The sequence below is a fragment of the Pogona vitticeps genome, chromosome 5 (genome assembly GCF_051106095.1).
Source record: "Pogona vitticeps strain Pit_001003342236 chromosome 5, PviZW2.1, whole genome shotgun sequence".
In the NCBI taxonomy this organism is placed as follows: Eukaryota; Metazoa; Chordata; class Lepidosauria; order Squamata; family Agamidae; genus Pogona; species Pogona vitticeps.
In genome coordinates, this window is record NC_135787.1 from 113,345,977 (window position 1) to 113,370,858 (window position 24,882).

Below are 24,882 nucleotides of genomic sequence, written 5' to 3' on the forward strand. Positions count from 1 at the left end.
CATTCCACCCTTTGAAAGCTGGACAAAAAAGGGAGAATATGGGGGGAAAGAGAAGGGTGGGGTGCACTTCCTAATCTTCTGTGGAAATGAGAGAAACAGTTGGCATGTGAATGATGTAATTACTGCATTTCATTAAAGAATGTCTCTGTAGACCAAGTTGGATTTCAACAGTCTTCTCTTCATCTTCTTGACATGCCCAAGCCAGATATTACTTTCTTGTCATACAGTACTTTCTGCATGAAAAAGGAGAACACAGAGCTTGTTCGTCAATCTGTTGTGCAGTATAGTGAATTACTTCCTAGTCTATAAACTAGCAGGCCTGAGTTTAACTTCTTTGTTAGCTATCTGTATTCACTGTGGCTAAAGCTAGATGCTACAGGAGGCATGTAAATAGCCATTCCTGCTTCTTTTCTCTTTCCCCTGGAAATGCCTAGTTAATATTTATTTCAAGACATTCCAACACAGCCATTTCCCCTCTGCACACAGCAATGAATGGTGCTGGAGCTGCAGAAGGTACATTATAGCAACTTTATACTATGTTTGTTTTCGTAGCCACAAGGGATGCAATGATCATTCATTAAAATCCTTTTTCTTATCACTGTAGGCTGTCTCAACTGGGAAATTTGAAAGGCCTTCAAGATGCCTTATTTTCTGATGAGAGTGAGAGAAGGGATGTTTTCTTATCCAGTTATGCAAGGGTAGCTGCTCAATAGAATTGCAGCCTCTGATTCTTAAAAAGATGCAGATAATCCCTCCTGTGCTTCTCATTCTAGAAAGTCCCTGCATGAAGCCTGCAGCCATGATTATTTTGTGGAATGTGTGTTCTTTGCATTCAAGTGTGTCTGTTTCAGTTGCATAATTTTGACTGTGCACAAAAGAATTAGTCTAATTCTAGCCTCTAGCTCATGTCAAGACAGTCACAAAACACCCTACCTTTCACGTGGGGCAACAAGGGTAATTTTGCACTTCCTCATCCTTCTATGTGAGGACAAGATATGCAGCATTTTGTATCCTTACTAGCCATTACCAAGACAGAGAAAAGGATGTATCAATCATTTTTTCCCCAACTGCTGGCACTGGCACATCACCATTCTTGCTTAGCTCCTGCCTCATATTTACTGTAAGCATTTTGTTAGATCTTCTGTGCTACCTACTATTTTTATTACACAGAGTATTTTGCACATGAGGATGGGCAACTGTGTATCCTCCAGAGGTTTTTGGATTTCAGTGTCCACAATCCATGTTTATCTTTAATGTTCCCCTGATGAAACATTTTAATCATCTTTTTCCTTCCTTGAAATGATTCAGAAACAAAAAGTGGGTTGCAAAATTTCTTATAAGAGCTTGTGCATCTTTCTCCTGCCAGTTTCACCTAAAATAAATATTTGAAATAAAATGAGAGTTTCCTGAGGTGGATCATCCAAGCAATTCTGATGCGGGCATGAAAGCAATTTTGAGGAACTAGGAACTAGGTACTGTAACTAGAATCCAGTTGAATGCCAGCAAAGTGTAATGCTCCATTGGCTTAGTTCTGCTTTATCTTTATTGTGTAGGTGGAGAATATGGGAAGTGCCAGTTGAAATTAATGGTGCTTCTGCTTATTGGATCCTCCATATATCAGTTCCTTAAATACTGAACTTTTTGCATAGTTTGTGAGCAATAATCTGGCCAGTGGCCTACATTCAGTTGCATGTGCCTGTTAGAGACAAGGCACAGTGAAATTTAGATCAGTGTGAACTGAACAAATCCACTCTGATCAAATTTATTCACTGGGTTAACTTTAGTCAAGACAAATAAGTAGAGTTAGCCCCATATTTGTTTGTTTGTTTGTTTATTATTTTGACATTCAAGAATGCTTATTATATTATAAATTGACATAAAACCTTTGAGGAAAACATAGGGTAGAGTAAGCTTATTTTGGGGTATCTCTTTTTATTCCCTTTTTGTTTTCTTGACCTGAAGGTCAGACATCTCCTTGACTCTTTGATTGTGATGTGTACATTACATGCATATTTTAGCTTGGAATGTGATTGTAGCTTCCCTCATTCTTGGGGACCACTTCAAAAGTAGAAATCTCTCCATAAAAGTTATTGCAACTGTGATGGTAGTGTTCATGATGTGGGCAGCTTGCTCTTTCATTTGCAGTATTTTGCATAATTGTTTGTTTGTTTGTTTGAGGAGCAAAGTGTACTTTGAAAGCTGTGTTTTGAAGTTTACATTACTGACTAGAAAGTTTAGTCTTGGCCAGTTAGCCTGTCAAATCCATGGACAGATTTGATTTTTCCCCCTTGAAGTAGAAAGTTGGATATCCTGCATAGCAGGCCAAACATCTGTGTGTTCCATAGTACCTAAGGATAGCACGTACTGTCAACCTTATGATGGCTTGATGTAAACAGTCATAGTTCCTTGAGTTCAACAAAAGTTGGCAATTCACTCTGGTCAATATTTAGATTTCTCTTCTGCTTCTTCATTGATTCTTTTCTATTTCTTCCTTTTCTTTCCCCCTTTTCTTAGCCTCTTGGCTGTTTACTCTTCAGCTTCTCATGTCCTCTACCTCTTTCCAAATTACAATACGAAAAATGTGATTTATAATAATATTGATAATACTTAGGATACATATTGTGCTTTTGAGTGTTCATAACAGTTCAAAGCTACGTTACCTCCTTACAATAACAGTATCCTGTAGGGTGGTATCATCATTCTTAGTCTATGCATTCCATGGACTAAAAAATATAATACCTTGCCAGCAGGCACTTGCTACATTGGCTTCTTAAACTACAGCTCAATCTCCATTCTCTACTTATTGCTCTTTACCCTTTTTTGATGCACTGATTTAACAGTATACTTGTGGATATATTTCATAACAAGTTAGCCATTATTTGAGCTTCTGTTTAACCCCTAGCAAACAAAGTAAGATTGTTAGTATAAGATCCATTGATAAGTGCCATTGAGAGCTGGGGTAGGGATTGGCTGAGCTGTGAGAAACTATATGTCTATAGATATACAGTATTGCTCTACTTTCTTTGTAATTTTCAAAATTATTTTTGCATGCAATAACATACATTAAACAGAGTGGCATGCATTAAATCAAATAAAAAAGAAAAATCAAACTATCATATATCCAGTGCTCCCCACCACCATTGGAGTATTAACTTATTGATTATGATGTTTATGTATTTTTCCTTTTTTCTTCTTTTTCCTTCTTCCTTGCTCTTCCTTTCTTTCTTATTAATATACCCCATTTCTCTCTCTCTCAAAAAAAATCAGTGACTTTTGCACTGGAGTTTAACCTTTCCCTTTCACAAAAACATGATCTATAAATACATCCCAAATATCTTAAAATGGTTAATTTATTGTTTTCTTTTAAAATTTTCAATTTGCATTGTTAATTTATCATTAATCGCTAAGGTGCACATTTCTTTATATCATTGCTCTATATAAAAAAATTAATTAATCTTCCAGTTTTTTGCAATAATTAATCCTACAGCAGTTACCATAATAATACTCTCCCCCCAGTTCAGTTGCCTATTATCCAAATTTTCTGAATCTTTTCACATTTCCACCACATGTGCAAACGGAACCCCTTCCTGCATCTCCATCATAGATAGGGATGAAACTTCAGAATTCATGAAATTTAAGTTTGCTGGAGTTAAGTACCATCTTCATATTAATCTATAACAATATCCCTTAATTCTTATAGACATACTCTTTGATAGTCTTTTATTCCATAACTTCTTCCATTCCTCAATACTATTTCCCCATTTAAGTCCAATTGCCAAATATTTTTGAGACTTGACTGTTCATTTTCAGCCTCTATCAGCATTTTATATAATTTGCTTATCTGTTTTCTTTTTTTATCATCTACTTTCTCCCTTTGCTGTATAATTTCTTCAAATTTTGTCAAAACTCTACATTTACCATAATTCTGCCCCTCCCCGTTCTTTAATCCAATATTTTAACTGAATTATATTAAACCAGGAAATTCTCCTCCTGATGTTTTTTCTTATTTGTTCTCTATTGTACATTTTCCTTTAACCAGTCTTCTACATTAATAACACACATCTTCCCTATAACCTTCTTAAGGTTATTCAGAAACTATCTAATTCCATTATCTAACAAAAAAAAAAAAAATAAGTGGGCTGAAAATCTTCTTATAATCATTCAAATTCTTCAGAATGATATTCTTCAGAAAGGGATTATCTATATATTTTTTAAAATATTCTTGTTGACGTACTTAAAAACAATTTCCATATAAAACTCCAGTTTACTCCATATTTTTCTTTATTATTAACTATATTGTCAGGAATATTTCTCAGTTGGTTTGCTATATACTGTAGTAATATTAAATATTAGATATTCCTACTCCTCCCTCCCTCTTTGGTAAATACCACAAATTCCTATTTATCCTTGGTCTTCTATCATGATTACAAAATGTATTAATCAATTTCTGCCATTCTTTTAATTCAGTATCCACACTCTTTATTGGTAGCATCCAAATTTTTGCTCTTCTTTCTTAAGAACTGAGTAAAATGGTGGTGGCAGGCATCATTTCAAAATATATAAAATAAAGAGGAAGTGTGGGCAGCCTCCAGAAATCCAGGAACTGTGCACAATCAGTCCTGGATCTCAGGGGGCAGCAGCTGCTTCGGTGACCCCAAGCCCATTTTTGTTTCTTGCATGGACTCTCTTGTGTACGCACACTAATGGCCAAAAATATTTTTAAATATTTTTCAAAATGTAGTAGAATTTTCCCCCACCGCAGAAGACAGGAGGGAACTTTTTTGAACAAAATATTTTCTTTAACCTACATTTGGGAAAATATGGGAGTGCATTCAGCCCCTCAGAGTGTGGCCTACCCCTGCCATTGACCAATGAGGGCTTTTCTAATTTGCTTTGCTGATTGCAGTCCTTTTTATATTTCATTAGAGGTAGAGATGGGGAAAAATATTTTAATCCATAACTCCTCAAATATTCTACTCAACATAGCTACACTGTCTACTGACCGAACTTCATTCCCTAATATTCCACAAGATTCATGTCAAATCAGAATGGAAATGCAGACAAAAGATCTAGAACTTTGAGGTGAAAATGGAAATGTGGTAGAAATGTAACACACAAATTTTTGGATTCAGAAGTGTTTGTTCAAATGGTTCATCTGTTTGATCCTTTTTTTACAACATTGTCACAACATTGTGACTAGCGGCTTTCTATCGGCCAAGATTGGGAAGACAATGAAATCTGCACTCCCTGAGATGAAAGCAGCTGCCTCAAGCTGATTTTACAAGGTGGTAGCTTCAATTTGGGAAGTTACTTCAAACAAGAGCATCTGGCCATGAGGATTTTGAGGACTTTTCTGTTTCTCCTGCACCTCCTAGACCTGAATTGTCTGCCCTTATGAAGAACCCTGTGGGGCTCAAAAGCTTGCCTGTTAGTGAGTTTTTAATAGAGGTTTTCCCCACCCTTGCTTTCCAGCTTTCTAAAGTTGCCCTGGCTGTCTTTGGTTTCCTTCTTTTATTATACAACACGCGTACAATATGTTGATTTTATTACCATTGTTTGTTATGGATACAAAAGTGAGTTATCATTTTAGTTGGTCCCTCTTCCACAGCTTTCTGGGGGCACTCCATTATGATTTTTTAAGCCTTGTGTTTTGCTCCTCACGTTGCTTCTCTCATTCCTCTCCCTTTCCCCTTCTTTTCCCTTGCAGACCAAGGCACAGTACAGAAAGTAGTGGTCCTGCCCAGCAATTCCTCTACAGGTGGAGAACTCATCTTAGAAGAGCTTGAAGTGTTTAAGGTTGGTCTCTCTATTTCCCTTTCAGCCTCAGTCATTTCTGATCAAAATACTTTGATATGAAGTGGTTTGGCAAGATTGCAATGGCCAAATGAGGGGCACTATACTTTGATTATTATTTTTAAAACTGTGAAATTGGAATTCTCCAAGTGAAGAAAAGAGGAGTCTCATGGCACCGTGGTTAAACTGTAGTATTGCAGTCAAGACTCTGCTCATGACTTGAGTTTGATCCTGATGAGCTCAGGTAGCCAGCTCAAGGTTGACTTAGCCTTCCATCCTTCTGAGGTTGGTAAAATGAGTACCCAGTTCACTGGGGGAACAAAGAGTGGCTTGTATAACGAAATCATATACTGCCCAGAGAGTGCTTTAAACTCTACTGGGTGGTATATAAGCAGCAAACTTTTGCTTTAAAACTTTTATACTGCATTTAAATAGCTTATTTTCCCAATATTGCCTGTCTAGCTTAACGAAGTTCAATAACAGCTCCTTTTTTTCCTGCTCCAAATCACAGTGCCTGCCAGAAACAAAGCGTTCCCTTTTTTGCAATATCATGATTGCAATCACTTGCAGCAGGATGCCAAATTCCCCTGCTTTTTGATTATTCGATAAGTTTTCTGACGTTAAGCCACAAATCACAAGAAAAACTGCCTTGTTTTTGTTTTTCTATACTTTCTAAGAGCCTTGATGTTAACTGTTGTTGGGAAGCCAGAGACCTCAGCCAATTAAGGCTGCAAAGTTAGATAAACAGTTGGGGGGAGAGAGAGCTGTGGAATGAAGCAGTGCTTGTCAATCATTTTATCAAATCCATCTGTAAAGGAGCATAACAACAAAAGAAGTATCCTCACTACTCCATTCTGGCCAGATTGCTACCTTCACCTTCAAGGATTTTGCCTTAGTTTATGTATTCTTGTATGATGCGCCATGTTTCCCCCAAAATAAGACAGAGTCTTATATTAATTTTTGCTCAAAAAACAAACATGCCTTAGGGTTTATTTTTGCTGGATGTTTTCTGTTTTCAAGTACAACAATGTACATTTCTTCAAATACCATCATTTGTTTTATTACAGTGGTGCCTCGCTTGACGAGGATAATCCGTTCCATTGAAATCGCTGTTAAGTGAAATCCTCGTCAAGCGAAATTTAAAAACCCATTGAAATGCACGAGCTCCAAGAGCCCTTGGGAACTTGGGAGCCAAGGAGCAAGTTCCTGGTGGTGCGCAGCTCCTTCCTCCCTGGCCACCCAGCCCCTCCACGAGCGAGGGCCTTTTCGCTAGATCTCCGTTGCCAGGTAGATTCATATGGAAGGAGGCGCTCCTTCAGGTATCCAGGGCCCAAACCGTTTAGGGCTGCATATGTCAAAACAAGCACTTTGAATTGGGCCCGGGCAACAACTGGTACCCAGTGTTGGCTGAATATGGTCTCTCACGGCTCCTCCACTCACCAGTCACGCAGCTTGATTCTGAAGCAGTCGTAGTCGCTGGATCGTCTTCAAAGGCAGCCCCATGTAAAGCACGTTGCAGTAATCAAAACTGGTTGTTACCAGTGCATGAGTGACTGTCATGAGACTCCATTTGTCCAGGTAGGGCTGCAGCTGGAACAGTTTCCACAATTGCAGGAAGGCACCCCTGGCCACCTAGTCCACCTGGGTCTCTAGGGCCAGACCAGAGTCCAAGAGCAATCCCAGACTGCGGACCCTGTCCCTCGGAGGGAGTGCAACCCAATTCATGACAGGGAAGTGGTTCTTTAACTTGTCCAATGAACCACCCATCAACAGCACTTCCATCTTGTCTGGATTGACTTTCAATTTATTAGCCCTCATCCAGTCCATTATCAGGTCCAGACACGGGTTCAGCACAGAAACCGCCTCACCTGGATTGGTGGAAAATGAGAGGTAGAGCATATTGCTGACTCCTCAGCCCAAACCTCCTGATGACCTCTCCCAGCAGTTCTATGCATGGGGGACAATATTGAGCCATGGGGCTGAGCCATTGTCCCCCCAAGTCCCAACCCAGCTAATCTATCCAGAAGGACACCATGGTCAATGTGTAGAAAGCTACTGAGAGATCCAGGGGTATCAACAAGGTCATATTCCCCCATCTCTCTCCCAGCAAAGGTCATTGTACAGGGCGACCAATGCAGTACCAAAGCCCGGCCTGAAACCCAATTGAAATGGATCTAGAAAATCTTTTTCATCCAGCAGCACCTGGACTTGCCTGGCCATCACCTGCTCCAACACCTTGCCCAAATAAGGGAAATTCGCCACCGGCCGATAGTTAGCCACTAGCCCTGGGTCCAAATTAGGCTTTTTAGTAAAGGTAAAGGTTTCCCTTGACATTTTTAGTCCAATCGTGTCTGGCTCTAGGGGGCAGTGCTCATCCCGTTTTCAAGCCGTAGAGCCAGCGCTTGTCCAAATACAGTTTCCATTGCCACGTGGCCAGCATGACTAGGGAATGCTGATTTACCTTCCCACCGAGGTGGTACCTATTTTTTTACTTGTATTTGCATGCTTTCGAACTGCTAGGTTGGCGAGCTGCGACAAAGCGACGGAAGCTCACTCCGTCGCATGGATTCAATCTTATGACTGCTGGTCTTCTGACCCTGCAGCACAGGCTTCTGTAGTTTAGCCCACAGCGCCAGCCTCTTTCAAGGAGGTAGAGAACACTCCCTTTCTCAAGGAGACATTGACGACTTCCTGGACCCATGTGCAAACACCCCTGGCAGATTTTCCAATTAGCCAAGATGTGCAAGGGTCAAGCGGAGTGGTGGTAAACTGGACAGATCCAAGCGCCCTGTCCACATTCATCAGGTCTCAATAACTGAAATTCATTCATTAAAATTTGACCTAAGCACAGCGCACTGGACACATCCTCCGATTCTACATCATTTGTGGGGTCCAGCTCACTGAGAATCTGAGCAATTCCCCCCCCCCCAAATGTAAAGCAAATTCCTCACAGCAAGCTGCCAAGTGGTCCTGTGTCTCCACTGACTCTCCCAGCCAGAGGAGATCACAGACCACCTGAAACAGCTCTGCTTGACAACATTCTGAGGAAGCAATATGGGTGGTGAATTTTTGCCCTCAAGACCTCCTCTCAAAGGGACAGGAAGCCATCAAGAGATGGAAGTCCTATAGACTATCACAACTCCTCCTCCCCAATCCTCTGAGCGACCCTGATGCTGGACTGAGTACCCAGGTGGACACATCTGGGAGAGGGGGACGCCACCCTCCTCTCCCATCCAGGTCTGGTCAGCCCCCCCATCCAAGATTGTATCATGGATGAGGGCGATCTTATTTTGTATTGACCTGGCATGCATTAACAGCACCATGTGGCTTGAGGGCATACTAATATGATCACCTGGTATACTTTGCTTTTGATTTGGTACTCTTTGGTAGGGGGCAGAACTAGAAGAGGGGATAGATGTGAGGTATCTAAGCCCTCTTCTCTTATGCAGGCATGTTCTAACCCCCATACCTTCCTCTACCCAGCATTACTTTGATGGCTGCTCCCTCCACTGCCCTCCTCCCTTCCTCTTCCTTCTGTTCCATGTGAACTATATTAAACTATAAGACGAACAGGCCAGGCAAGGGGTGCTGCTTCAGCTGCAGGTATTTGGTGGTGTTCGACAGCCGCTGACAATCACTGGCTCTGGCAGGCGCCCCCCCCCCCCCACCAAGGGTAAGCCAAGCAGGCCAGGCTAAGGGCATAGCTCCAGTTGTGGCTGTTCTGTCGCTGCTGGCGATTTGTCGACTCCGGCACACTCTTAGTTGGCTGCCGGTGGTTGTTGGCTCTGGCAGTCTCCCCCCTCAGCAGGGGCAAGTTGAGCAGGCCTTCGGTGGCCACTGGAGTTGTCGGCTCCAGCAGACCCCTTCTCTCACCAGGGATAAACTGAACAGGCCAAACAAAGGGTGCGGCTCTGGCTCACGGCTCTGGCCGTATATTGCTGACTCTTCTGCAGCGGTTGTTGGCTCTGCCAGACGCCCCCCCCCCCCCACTGGGGCAAGCCGAGCAGGCCAGGCAGAGGCATGGCTCTGACTGCAGATGTTCAGTGGCCACTGGCAGTTGCTAATATTACAATCATCTTGAAAAATCGTACTAGGGCTTATTTTCAGGGTAGGGCTTATTTTCAGGGAAAAACGGTAGTTGAGGGTCCTTCTCTGGATGTTTGGAAGTCACAGGATTGGAGACTTCTACCAGTCCTTATTATGTCCAAGAGAGATGCCTTCATGCCTTGGCATATTGTGAATATAATCTATAGGTGAGCAAAGTGTGGCCCGAGGATCATGGGCGGCTCCTATGCTTTTTATTTTTTTTAATTTTTTGCATTTTCAATTACTGTTAATTAGAATTACCTTCCAATTATATGCCTCTTCAACATGTTTTTCTTCCATTGTCATTGTCAACCAACCTTTTCCTTTGTTATCTGAACAGACTTTGTAAGCATTTGATCCTGTGGTTTTGTCTTTCACCACAACCAGATTAAATGTATTTTACATCCTCGCCTCTGGAACAACTTGCCCGTAGAGATCCACCTGTCTCCCTCTCTGGGTTTCTTTAGAAGTAAACTTAAGACAGGGCTATTTCGGCAGGCTTTCCCTCCTGCTGTATTTTAATATTTACATTTTTGCATCTTGGATTTTTTGCATGTTCATTGGTTCTATTCTTTTTAAATTTTGTAATGCCACCCAGAATAGACTATTTGTCTAGATGGGTGGGGTATAAATCTAATAAAATAAATAAAAAAACTTTAAGTTTTAGTCAGTTTGGGGGAAGGGGTTCTTGACCCTAAGAAATTTTATTATAATAAAATAGAGAATTATATTTGAACAAATCTCAGATTCTGGACTGAATTTGCTGAGTTGGGGCCAATCTGTTCAGGGTTCAATTTGAAAAGGAATGGCCAGGTTTGGTTTTGTGGCAAAACGTAGATAATGTACAAATCAGTTTGGATCCAGTGCACAAGTCAAAACAAGTGGTGCGCAGATCACTTCAGCCTGCTGGGTCCTTATTTGTAAAAGCAGATTTATAGGTGCCTAGTACTCAGATCCCTCGAGCTGTCAGTCTGAAATTCTGCAGGTTAATTCATCTCTTGAGGGTATATCATGTCACCAAATGTCACGTACAGAACCCCAAGCCCTGGATGGGCTGTGGAAATGCTGGGTGGGAACTCTGTGAGTAGTAGTCCATAAAATTAACATTTCCAAGTTTTGTTTTTGGCTACCCACAGTCTATTCTACTTTATATCTCCTTGTAGCTGGATACAGTTCAACTTGATGTGCTGTAACTTCATTTTTTTTTTTGTCATGCAGTTATTCCAGCTAATCCATGAGCTCTGGAATAATGATTTAGATCCTTTTCTGTTATCAGGAATTTTTTTGAAAAATAGAGTGTGTCTTTACATTACATGCCTATTAACACTTCAAGGTGCTCTTGTATCCTTTCTGAAACTGACTGAAGGCTAGGAAGCAAAAGAGAGCAACCTGATAGCACGCTATACGTGTCTTTTGAATAAGCCGAATGCAAACAAAACTTCAAATGGGCCAACACTTCATTTTTAACACTGACGTTCTGCATTGCTAATCTTGGGTCATGTGTGCTGTCCAGTTGTTGTGTGTAGGAACTGCTCACTATCCCCTTCACCCTGCTTATGTGTTAATTAAATATGAGCTGTGATGCAAAATATGACATGGTATTGTCTTTAAAGCATAAATATAAGGATTTGTTACGGACAGAAAGTGATGGTTTGAAGTTGTAAGCCAGCTATCTTCATTCCAGGGGAGTCTCTACATAAGGGCTGTTTATCTCGAGTTGTCTAGAACTCACAAGTGTTTATATTGGGGAGCTTAATGTTGTCAAGTCAAGGCATGTGCACAGATGCCCCCCCCCCCCCAGTTCTATCCGTGTCAAACATTGTGTGGTCACAGAGAATGGGGAAGGAAAAATTATGAAGCTGTGAAATGTCTTTCTTGAAAAATGAGCTGTTATTTTAAGTACATGAAATTGCTATGAACATATTTAATCAAAATAGAAGATAAAAATGTAGAATTGTTCCTTCTTTGTTTCTTTTCTTTTCTTTCTTTCATTTTTTCTTTAATTTTTTTGTTTATTCTTGCAGAATAATGCTCCTATAACAACAATGGCCATTTCATCTAAAAAGGTAAAGAGGAAATATGTATTTTATATATTGATATATATAAATTGAATAGTAATTTCAATGCAATCTGCACAGATGCTTAACTTGCAGGTATTGACCCAGATCCAATGGTGTACTTCCCCCTCTGCCCTCATACACCTTTAACACATACTAAGGGGGACTAGGACACTCTTGAAAGCAGGTTTTTGGCACCTTGCAGGCCTACAATGGGAGAGAAAAGGAAAGAAACCCTTGTTCCAGTGGCTTCAGGTACATCACTGAATCTTGGCTGTTGACACGGAGCCAGACTGATGACAAATGTTAGGGTGAAGTTAGTTGGACTTAGATCCCACTGAAATCAATGAGACAATTTAGCTATGGCCCACATCTCATTGATTTCAATTCGATCTATGCTGAGCTAACTTATGGAGCTTGCTCTTTCCTCAGCTTCTGTAGAATTTCTCTGCATATGTGCTTTCAACTGATTTTGTAATGACCTAGTTTTCTACCCTTATCCCAAATCTCTTCCACAACTGACCCATTTTAACATGTGAGAGTGTGGCTTCCCTTAGGAACCAGTGAGCTGAGTATGTCTTGGAAACAAGGCTTCCCATGTCTAAAATCCAGCTATTTGCTGCAGACCACTACATCATGCTATGTATAATTCAGTACATGCATCCCTGGGACACAAATTCATCAAAGATGGTCACTTTTAGATTTTTTTTCCCCTTTCAATAAAAACACATCCTTAATCATCTGTAATTGACATCTGTGGTGCCTATGAGTATTTAAAAAGCTGACTGGAATTGTCCTCCAGGTATGTGCTGTCATGTCCGAAGCAAGTACATGTAGGCATCAAGTTGGGCATGATCATAATGAACTCCAATGTTCCAGTGCTCATTCTTCATACATAATGTGAAGTGGTTCTTTTGTCCCATTTGTTGTGTGTCTTAAAGTTGGAACCAACTTATAGTGACCCTAATATGTAAGATATTTAAAGAGTGGTTTTTCCAGTTCCACTCCCCCAGTGAACTTCCATGGTTGAGTGCAAATTTGATCCTAGCCTGTTACCTCTACACCATAGAATGGGCTCCCAGTTTGTCCCATTAGACTTGCAAAAAAGTCATGGGAGAAGCCAAAGACCATGCATCGTATGCTTTTCATTCAAATTCCTAAGTGGGGGTGCTGAAATTAAAATACTGACAAAGAAGCAGTATAACAGACCTCCATGCTGAATGAAACCCTCCTCCTGGCAAAATGGAACAAGGAATTCCAGTGTTTCAAAAGTGCTATGCATTTTCTAACAGGAAGGCATAATATTAGAGACATATTAACCTGATAGATCCTTCTATTTATTTTCACTGTCCACCCACATCAGTAGCTCACCTCTTAGTTTTGTTGTTAATTCTAAAAGGGGAAGAGAGACTTAGTCTTTTATTAGTTGCATCCTGGATAACGTTTCTTCTCTAATCTCAGCCCTTGAAATAAATCTCTCAATTTCCTGCTCAACAGCAACAGTTGTATGTCAGCTCAGAAGAAGGGGTCACCCAAGTTTCTCTGCACCGCTGTCATGTCTACGGGACCGCCTGTGCCGATTGCTGCCTTGCCAGAGACCCTTACTGTGCTTGGGATGGCAATTCCTGCTCCAGGTTCTACCCAACAGGGAAAAGGTGAATGAATATCTGGTCCTTGTGGGAGGAGGGGAGCAGATTTACAAAACAAAATATAAGCCAAGATTGAATGCTCCCTTTATATGCCAGGAATGCAATATGATATTGGAAAAGGATCTCCTTCACTGATCACTTCCCAAGGGCTACCATTTTAAGTTAGGAATGCTTTTTAAAATTTTATTTTATTTTATTTTATTTGTTGCCAGAGTCTTGCCAACAAAAATATTCTTTTTTAATAGTACTGCTTTGATACCTAAAGTCTTTCCACATGATGTTTTTGTGTGACTTTTCAAATACAGGTTTTATTGTTTGAACCATTGCCAGGTAAAAAACAAATGGTTCATTGACTAATAATTAACAGCATCATTCATTGGCAGCAATATTATTATTTTTCTCCACAGAAAATATTGTAATTTCTGTGATTTTTTTCATCTGGCACAGCATTATGGGTGGTTCTGGAGCTTTGGGGCATTGATTTTCAGTGCTGTTTTGCATTTCTTTTAATGTTCAAACATGGATGATGATTAACAATAAAGAATTTGAATTTGGTTACCATCCCCCCCCCCATAATTCTGTTTCATCTACAGCAGGAGTTGCAAATGTGTGGCTGCTGAGATTGCAGGATTGCAGCTACCAGCATAGCTGGTGGTGGGAGATGATGGCAGATGGATGTTGTCCAAACTTGGCTTAGAGATTTCCAACACAAAGATGGCAATGCAGAAACTAATGTCTTATTTTGATAGCCAGAGATATGCCCTCTGTCTACCAGCTTCCTTCTTGTCTTCCTGAGTTGAAAAATGCCCGGTTCTCTATATACTAAGGTCTTCCTTTGACTGACAGAGCCTGATATCTCAACATAATTGTCATCCAAGCTGGTGGTCCTGGGCAAGAATGAAATAATCACACAAACACATGAGCATTGGAAGTCAAAACAGGCCACAATTTTGGGACTGAATGGCTGCTCTCAGCCAGTGTCCCATTTTAACACCCCAGAAGTGGGCTGAATTTGAATCATCCAGATTGGACTATGTGTAGGAGGGGACTCCTGCCTCAGGCCCTCCTGATTGGCCAGAGCCACCAATGTGAGATTGCAGCATGCCACACTATCTGCTGGGTAGCATGGCACTGACCACTTGACTGCCATGCCGCTGTCACCCATGGCCCTTCAGTGGACAACAAATTCAGCCCCTTGATGAGTTGGGGAAGCATTAATTCTAGAACCAGCTTTCAAGAACATTTGGCTAAGGTCCTAACAAACCTGGACAAATTTCACAAGTATCTAGTGAGTCGTAACATGGATTGGTGGCTGCACAATAAGACATACAAAATGTGTGCTTTTACCACTGTCCATGTTTTACCATTACAAAATTTTATTGATTCATTGTTCATAGCAGTTAATATTTTCTAAATCTGAAATGAGCAAAGCTGGAACTTGTGCCATCAGCTCCTACCTTTTAGAAAGTGTGATTGACAATGACTTGACTTACAGAGACTAGAAACTTTTTCTGTATGAATATTTGGACGGGCCTATAATGCCAGATCAAAAATATAGCTTAATACAGAGCACCATTGTCTGTTCTGAGCAATTTCCGGCAGCTGCGGTGCAGTACAACTATATTTCCCTGCCATAGTTACCATAGTTACTGCTATTCCCTGTGGTTCTCCGATGTACTGGTGTTCTGGAATAAGACTACATTTCCTCACTATAAGGGAATTGCAAGCTTCAGAAGTTTTATCCAGTTGCCATGCCCAGCAGAGGTGTGAACTCAATGAAGCTACAATTTCAGAAACTGCTATGGATTCCTTCAACCATCTCCATCACATTAGCAGAAGAATCCATTGTCTTCTTGAAACGTTTCTTTTATCCTGTGCTTTTTATAGTAAGAAGAAAAATAAATGCATATGGAATGAAGTCTGGTTTAGGAAATAAGTTGTTCTTTTATCTATAAAAAACACATTATGACTGAGAAAACATCTGTAACAGGAGCCAACTCAAGTCTTTTAAGTCTAGACTATAATAGTAACTTGGCCTATTTGTTTGTTTTTGCCCTTTTAGACCTCTACTAAATTTTATTCACAGAACAAGGCCTTGAAATATCTGATCATGTTCTCCCCGCTCTTCAAAAGGCATCCACAGCATATCATCCTGAATCAAGTTTTATAGTCCTGAGTTCTGGACTTGGTTTATTGTTATGTACCATTAAGTAACTTCTGCTTTATGTTTCCCCCCCACACACACACTATTAATAGGGGTTTTTGAGATACGTGAGGAATTCAGTGAGTGGTTTAACATTTCCTCCTCACAGTAAGTTTCCATGGATGAGTGGGAATCTGAAGCCATGTTTGCAGCATCTTGGGCCAACACTGTATCCCCTTCTACCATACTGGCTGTCACTAGGTTAATAGGCTCCTTTAAAACATCTCTACATCATACATTCACTGATCTTCTGAAGGAAATTAACAAGCAATGCTGGACTCCCTAGGAGCATCTTGTTTTTTTGCCTGCCTATGATCTGTCTTGAAAAGGGCAAAGCACCTCACTCAGGTTTTGACCTAGATGATAGAGATTGATGGCTAACAGACTGAAAGTGCTCTTCTACAACATTTTGCTTTTGAGATGCATAGTAGGCTACTTCTGGCCATTTGTTAAGGCAAGGTTTTAGAAAAAGAGTTCATTTTCAAATGAGGAAATATGCCAGTTGACCCAGATGTGGGAAAAGTTACTTTTTTTACTACAACTTCCAGAATACCTGAGACAGAATGGCCAGTTACAAGCTAATAAAAAAAAGTAAGGTGCTTTTTTTTTTACTTCAGAGTGGATCACACTGGAAGAAACAAAGAATATCAAATAATGTCAACCATTTTATTTTATTTTTAAGCCTTTTCAAGGCAGTTTACAATATTTTCAAGCTATAAACTACAGGTAACATAAACCATAGTATTAAACATTTTAAAAGGAGGCCCGTACATCTTTTCATCTCTGAAGGCCGAATCCCCAGGTGGATGAGAAACTAATTTTTTTTAGATATGTGAGCATATTGATACACTTTCCCTACCCATCTAGACACCTGTGCAGACATCTCTGTTGCACATTTCACCCCACAGATGCACTTTTACGCTGCCTCCACACCACCTCCACAGAGAACAGACAAACACACATACTGTGTGCTTTCCCCCAATACACTCCCCGATCCCCTAAAAGGGCACTTTTAGATACTCTCCTCCCTCCCTTGCCTGCCGTTGACTGAGATGTTTACACAGAGGTCATGGGAAGGAAATGTACAAATATGGAAAACTCCATGTATAACCATATAATTATTTGCTTTCTAAGTTCATATTCATGTGTTTCCTTAATAATCATTTTCCCACTACTTACACTGCACACAGATATATAGATACATATGATCTGATGTTACTTAATGCAACGTATAGCATTCTATGACAAAGGCTCTTGCAACTCACTTCTTTATAATCATTAACACTTCTTATTGTAGTACAATCATAAAGCGTTGTTATCAACCACAATGCGGTTTTCATAAATCCATTGTTTTCCAAATATTTCCAAAGGTCCCAATGGTTTGTGTCTGACGAGCCTTGGGCTTCTGGTATGCCTTGAGCAATCCTGCCCATTTCACAATCTTTCTTCAGAAACAAAGTTTGAGTGCTTATATCTTCCCACTGGAATCTATGTCTTTTTTCTAAAATCCACTCCAGTCCTTTACAGTGTGGCAAAGCCCTCTGAGATTCTCTTCACTGGAAATGGGGCAGAATGTAGTTGGTGGGGGAAGGGAGCCTCTCAGCCTGCCTCTAATTGCTACAGCTTTTGCATGCTTGATTGAGCAAACAAACAAACAAAAAGTAAGAAACTTAAAATAAAAACTGACATCTACGATTTATTCAATTAATTTGATTTAATTTAGTTTATTCAGTTAAAAGTACTCAGCGACATATTGCCCACTGCAGGGCATTTCACTAGTATGGGACCGCCACAGAAAAGACTATCTCTTGTGCTTGCCAACATAATTAGATCTTACTGAGAGTCACGTGATTCAGGTCCCCATAGTCTATCCTGTGGCCCAGAAAGATACTTCTGGCATCAGGCAGCCCAACTGTTACCTCTTCTTTTCCTATGCCTTCAACTTCACAGGGAAGTTGATAAGCATTCTATTTGGGCCACAGAGGCTGTGTTCATTGCTACAATTCTGACAGTTTTCACAATGCCATGGCATTTCACTAAATATACCGTAGGCTTGTAGGTGATACAGCCCACTGAAAACCAATTGCCATCCTGCCATATGAAGGAAATAATATCTTTAAAATAACACTATAAACTGGTATTGATCATCATTTGATATATTAGTTCATTTGGAATGATAATACCATGGATATAAAAATAGTGAAATATGGTTACAATATACTGTATTATTGAATCTGCATATATTATAACAGGATGTGTTTTATAGAAAGTTCATTGGCCTTTTTGTCTCAGCAACTAAGTGGCTTTGAAAATTTAATATTTGTTCTCTACCCCCGCCCCCTTTTCTGTAACATCTTAGGAGAAGTCGTAGACAAGATGTGAGGCATGGAAACCCTATGACTCAATGCCGGGGATTTAACCTAAAAGGTACTTTGAACCGAAAGAGGGTTGGGTTATAAAAACATGTGGCTGCTCTTAAATGAATCATACTGTCTGTGTGGTTTACTGGTAAAGACAATAGAGCTCTCATACATTTTAAGCATTTTCTTCTTCTTTTTGTTTGTGTTATGTTTGTTTGGAGGAATTTATAGATTTTTTTTTCCTCCCTTGAGTCTAAAAATAAATGGTCTGTATGTAAGACAAGCCAACCATGTGCACCAAATAATTTATCCTTCTGCCTTAAAGGAAGACCATCTGATTCTTTAAGCTAATTGACCTGTGCAGCCAAATGTTGGCCACTTTGACTTTAGAAGAATGCTTCAAGGGTGCCATGGACTTATGTTTTCAGTATTAGGGTAGCCTGAGATAAATAGAAAGTCAGACCTTCACAGATGCTGCTACAGTGGTGCTGTTCTCAACAGACCTTCTTTGGACTGTAACTCCCAGAATCCTCCAACCAATATAGTCAAAGGGATTCTGAGAGTTGTAGTCTAAGCAAAATAACTCTTCCAAGTTGTAGAGCTCAGTATGAATGCCGTTGAAGACACTTTACTTAGGATTCTTATCTGAGGTTCACCTAAAATCCTGGAGTAGTCATTGCTCAAACTCCAAGGTATAAACCTGTTTAGTAACAAAAAAGCATAACTAAAATAAATGGACAAATACAAAATCTTAAATAGTTATACTCTTTTTAAAAAATATAGAATTTTTCCCCTGCCCCCCTAATTTACCAGGTGCTCACTTTGTATTTGATTCCAGCATTTAAGGTCATATGAGGGCACATGTTTTGAATTTATTGATCGTATTTTTACTTCAGTGATGTTCTAGTTTCTAGAAAATGGAATGCCAGACTAGTAGGTTCCTGCAAACATTCTGTTCACAAAGATATTAAGATTTTAAAATTACCGTTGGCTTCCAAAATAATATAGTTGTGGAACAAACCCATCAAGTTTTTTAATAGGGGTGCCGAATGTTATCTCCGAAACATTCAGAGCAAAATTCAAAATTTCTTCCCCTCTTAAGCCCTTCAGCCTGTTGTGGCTCCCTTCCCAGGCACTCTTCCTCCTTGGCTTCTACTTCTTGGGCATTTGTTTTAGATATTTCTCTTCTTTAGAGTGATTACAGCCCATCAGGAATAGTGTAATGAAATGGCGTCACAATACCATACAGCCAGTCACATTTGGAGAAATGGGGTAATTGCTCTTGTGTTACCTTCATACTGACTGCCAGTCCTGTTACTGTGACAACTCCCCACTCCCCTGTGCCCCAACAGGGGCCTCTGGAATGCACTGATTAAAATTTCTGTTCCCTTTTAAAGGCACCACCAAGAAATCATGAAATTAGTAAGTTTTTTTTTCTTTCTGATGATGAAGGTCCCACCCCCGAAACCAATAATTTCAACTGTTTAAAGAATTTAGGTGTGTCACTATCATTTTACATACAACACTTACACACACACACACACACACACACACACACACACACACACACACACACACACACACACACACACACACACACACACACCATGTCTTGCTCACTATAATTCATGAGAAGTTTACTTAGGGGTTAAGGTATCTGATTGCAAAACCAGAGTTTGGAAGTTTGATTCTCCATTGTGCCACTTTGACAGGAAGTGGACTTGATGATCCGTAGGATTCTTTCCACCTTTGCAGTTCTAGGATTATAAAATGGAGTATGACTAGATCTGTAAGAGACTACAGTCTCAAGTGACCTAACTGTTCATAAAGTAAAGCTGCACCTTCCTGGAACTTCTCCTGTTTGGTCTAAACGAGATCATCCTGATCTCAAGCATGATCATTCACTTGCCAGTTTAGTAAAGAACGTAATCCATTTCCAAGTCAGCAGGAATGGAGGCATCATTCTAATCTGGGCTCCCTCACATTATAGGTTACCGAAATGCAGCTGAGGTCATTCAGTATGGAGTCAAGAATAACACCACCTTCCTTGAATGCACTCCTAAATCTCCACAGGCCTCTGTGAAGTGGCTCTTACAGAAGGACAACGACAGAAGAAAAGAGGTGAGCATACAGATTGCAAGCACTGCAGGTTGAAGGGAGAACAGGGCCACTCAATCAGGAGCCACTCCTTCAGGAGCCTAGTTATAGTAGTGAAGTCTGCTGCTCCTATAAAACATGATCAGTAAAGATACACCTGCACTGGAACCACATGTGACAAAGTATGGTTTGACTGCTACAATACCGTGCCAAGAACTCTTATGAGTACTTAAGACTGTAGACAAACCAAAACTCCAGAGATCTTCAACTACCTACATTGATTAACAGTCAGGGTGAGGAATAGGAAAGGAATTTTTTGGAGTTGCATTCTTCTTCTTTTTCTTGTGGCAATGCTAGCAGCTGAATGAAGTGTGTCTTGCTTTGGAAATCTCTTCATTCCAACACTTGTGATGCATCTTCATAAAGAAATAAGGCACATAAAACAATGCATATACTTGAAAAGTGTGCATAGTTGAACATAAGAAATAAGAAATAAGAAGAAATAAGAAATTTATTTGTCATTGCGCTCACAAGTGGGTGCAACAAAATGAGGTGCTCTTCCCCAAGGTAAAACTGGACAACACTACAAAAAAAGTTAAAATATACACAACTTTCACCATCCAAATATAGATACCCCGTTTTCTCTCAGCAATTAAAATTCCACCATGAACATGCATTCATTTGAAAAATGTGCACTAATGCTTTGGTCGGTTGATAAAATGCCTTAATGCATGTTTGTGTATTCTGTGCTGTCAAGCTGGAACTGACTTAGAAGGACCCTAATAGGGCTTTCAAAGTAAGTGAGCTATTTAAGGAGTGGTTTTCCAGTTCTACTCCTGTAAGTGAGGTTCCATGGCCAAGTGGGGATTTGAATCCTGTTCTCCAGAGTCTTAGTCTGTCACTTTATCCACTATACCACACTGGGAATCCTTTAAAGTATGTACATTGTGGAAAATCAGTACTCACATATACATAAATTTCCTTATGGAAAAGTTGCTGGGCAGGCTACACAACTTGATAGGAAACTGAAACAGAATGAGAATGCCAGTGTGGTCTTGAGAAATGCAACAAAAATGAAAATAGGAGCTTTTCACATCCCTAAGCAGTTTTTAAAAACTGCTTGAGTAGGCTGGGATTCTAACGTGCATTAGTGATTCCATATGGAACCAGATAAAAGCAGTTCATCCTAATGAGGAAACATAAATCTGCATACCGGAGCGAACCCTATGTACATTGGGGGAGCATGAATGTTTGCCATAATGTAATGTGAGCCATAAGCCCATACAATCTGTATGGTCCTTCCCCTTGAGAAAAATGAGGAGCAGTTGTGTGAATTAACACAGATGCCTTCCCTGCCACTGTTGTGTATATAGGATACATTTTTGTTAGCATCCTCTTGAAACTTTCAGTGCTCTCTACACATATCATAGTTCAATGTTTTCTTGGTGTTGCATTCTTAATTCTCTTAGGTTTTATAGTTTTGGTCCACAGCTGAAGCTGATTCATGGATGTGATGCAAGCTGTTGTAACTTAATGAATTTGATTCATGTGAATGCCACATCTAGGGTACTGGACGTATTCTCGTGACAATGAACATCTTCAAGACCTAGATCAAGCCTTTTAAAGGCCACATAAATGTTGGGACATGGGATTTAAGCATATGCCTCTTCCACTGAAAACACTTAGGACTGAAAAGTGATGCATTTGGCATTGCACCCTCTATGCGCAGGCCTAATATTCAGGAGTCCAGCAAAGAAATGAAGTCTGAGAAGTTGGGGGAGGAAGATGATACAGAAAGTTTCTGTAGACAAGGAATTAGTCTGAACTAAAAATACTTCCTGCAACAAGAATGTTCCTGACTGTGATGCAATCACATTTTCCATTACTGTCCTCTCCAAAGCTCTCAAATGTCAGCTTTCTAAAATACAGTGTAATTGTTTATCAATCTACTTTTGGTGAAACAAAAGGTGAAATTATTTCTGTTTTCCTGCCTCAGGCAGTTCCCCTGTAGGGGGAAAATCTTCTCTTGTAATACCACTGGTCATGGATGAATAATAGAATGCAGTGTATTTGTCAAGTTCTGCCCTCTGTTATTTACACAAAGAGGAGGAGTAACATGCATTGCTTTACTTGTTTCAACCTTTCCTTGCCCATTGAGAAACACAGTAGCCTTTGGAAATTAAAAGCTCCTGTTGGATGATATTCCTGTTGAGGTTAGCTAGCGTTACAGGTATATTTACTTGGGACCAGATCCAGTCATTTTTGAGCAGTCCTTTTTAAATTGATTGGGCTTAAGTTAGTCATATTTAGGCATTCTGATCAGCTCTGGAACCAAGCTTGTCCTTATGTATGACATTTCAATTAGATTTCCCTCTTCTAATTGCAAAAATAGCAATTAAAATTAATAAGGAAGTGAATTAAGCAACTGTATGCATAAACCACACAGGTTTGAGGATAACCAGGTGTCTCGAAATCAAATGAGGAGTCTTTGCGTATAGAAAAGATCATCTTCTCCCTGGCAATGCAAAAGCAGTAAGAAAATTGTGTAAACAAGCCATAAGTAAAGATGATTGAATGAGTAAAAGTGGAAAGCAAGTAAATGAGTGGGAGAGATGCATTTGGGGGTGATGTCTTTCCTCTGTTTTCTGTTTGCTTAGCTGAGAGATCAGAAGATCACTTAAAGACTCCCAGAGAGTGTCCACTTTCACCAATATTGTTTTGTATAGTTATAGAACTGTTAGCTAATGCAATAAGAAATGATGAATTAGTTAAAGGATTAGGGAAAATGATGCAATTATTATTAATTTATTTGCTGATGACTCATTATTGACCATTAAAAACCCATTAGAAAGTATGGGTAATATTAAAAATCATTTAGAAAAATTTGGGGAAATAACAGGATTAATTATTAACTGGCAAAAAACACAAATAATGATGTTTAATTATAATAAACATAAAGAAGAAACATTTGTAAATAAATATGGTTTTAAAATGTATAATTACATTAAATATTTAGGTATAAATGTAGTTAAAGTGACTCAAAAATTAAAGGAGCAAAATTTTAATAAATTAAAAAGTGATATTAAAGATAAATTACAGGAGTATTCTAAATTGAAACTATTGTGGTTTGGGGGAATAGCCATGATCAAAATGAAAATATTACCAAAAATTACTTTTTTTATTCAGGATGCTCCCAATACAATTAGAAGATTTTAACTATTGGCAGGTATTAATTAATGGATTTTGTAATCAAGGTAAAAAATCTAAAATAAATAAAAGATATTGGTATAAGGCTCAAAAAAATGGAGATTTAGGTATTCCTAATATAAAAAAAATATTACATAGAGAATCAGTTAAGATTTATTGGAGATATTATATACAACAAAGGAAGGTTAATTTGGTGGGATATGGAATCCTCAGATATAAATGAGAATATTGAAAAATATTTGTTTAATGTAGTAAAAAGAAATACAATAAATCAGGTGAACTCCCCTTTTTTAAGAAACATGTTAAATATCTGGAACAAAAATAAAAAGAAGTTATGTCCCTTTACTTCACCAATAAAATTAGTGACCGAAATAGAAAATTTCCCAGCAAACCTGAATGGTTTAGTTGATATGTTTAAGGACAAAAAAGTTGCCAGATTGAAGGATTGGATGATTAAAATGGGATTGAAGGATCAGATTATAGTTAAATTTCAAACTAATAAATTATCATGGTATAATTATATCCAATTAGATAGTTGGATAAATGAATGGTTGAAAACTACTGGCAAATGTAGAGAATGTACTAAGTACGAACAATTTCTATCATCACATGAAGACATGCAGAAAAGTGCTTTGACGAAGGGAGTACTAAGTAAAATTTATAACCTAGTTTTGGAACAAGAGGAAAAAGAGACAGAAACAGAAGGTTTGAAATCAGTTTGGGAAAATGATTTAAAGACAGAATTTAAAAAGTGGATTGGATAAAAATTTGGAAGATGAGAGATTTAAGATTAATGTTGATAAGAATAAAGGGAAAAAATTAAAATTAGTTTATGGTGGTATATGACTCCGGTGAAATTGAATATAATAAATTCAGACTATTCTAAGGCTTGTTGGAAAAGTGATGAAGAAATTGGCACGTATTATCATATGTGGTGGGAGTGTCAATGGATTCAGAAATTTTGGATTTTTAAGGAAATATGTGATAGATTTGGAAAATATATTGAATTCAATTCTAAAATTGCTTTGTTGTCAATTTTTGATAAGATAGAACTTGATTAATGTTCAAAAGAATTGATTTCCAATTTTATGACAAGTGCTAGAATATTAATAGCTAGATTCTGGAAAGATAAAAATGATACTAAATTAGTAGAAGATTTGTATAATGAAGTATGAGACATTGCATTAAATGACAAATTGACTACTGAACTTAAGATGAAAAGAGGGGAAATAAGTTCAAATATGTTTATGCTATTTGGGGTGGAATTGTTGAATTTGTATTAGTGAAAGGAAAGGGCAAAGCCTCTAAACAACAATCAATACAATTTTGGAAAGGAAGTTCATATTAAAAGTATTGTTCCAAGGGGTCCCGTGGGTATGGGATGCAGGGTGGTTTAGATTGTAGAGTAATATTTTGTATTTTTGTATTTG

At 39.1% G+C, this 24,882-nt stretch overlaps 2 protein-coding genes across 4 annotated transcripts in view; one reads left to right on the forward strand and one right to left on the reverse strand.

Moving 5' to 3' along the window:
• SEMA3C (semaphorin 3C) overlaps nucleotides 1-24,882 on the forward strand; it is a 174,824-nt gene that overhangs the window by 147,365 nt on the left and 2,577 nt on the right. For all 3 annotated transcript variants that reach the window (XM_020790016.3, XM_078394289.1, XM_073000725.2), the window contains 5 exons: nucleotides 5,708-5,796; nucleotides 11,904-11,945; nucleotides 13,434-13,591; nucleotides 18,148-18,215; nucleotides 20,139-20,269. In XM_020790016.3, coding sequence (XP_020645675.3) covers nucleotides 5,708-5,796; nucleotides 11,904-11,945; nucleotides 13,434-13,591; nucleotides 18,148-18,215; nucleotides 20,139-20,269 — 488 coding nt within the window. The remainder of the gene's footprint in view (nucleotides 1-5,707; nucleotides 5,797-11,903; nucleotides 11,946-13,433; nucleotides 13,592-18,147; nucleotides 18,216-20,138; nucleotides 20,270-24,882) is intronic.
• The window catches only part of CD36 (CD36 molecule (CD36 blood group)), a 122,310-nt gene continuing 109,178 nt past the window's right edge, over nucleotides 11,751-24,882 (reverse strand). Inside the window, exon 14 of the mRNA XM_078394294.1 lies at nucleotides 11,751-11,937. The gene's annotated coding sequence lies outside the window, so the exon portion shown is untranslated. The remainder of the gene's footprint in view (nucleotides 11,938-24,882) is intronic.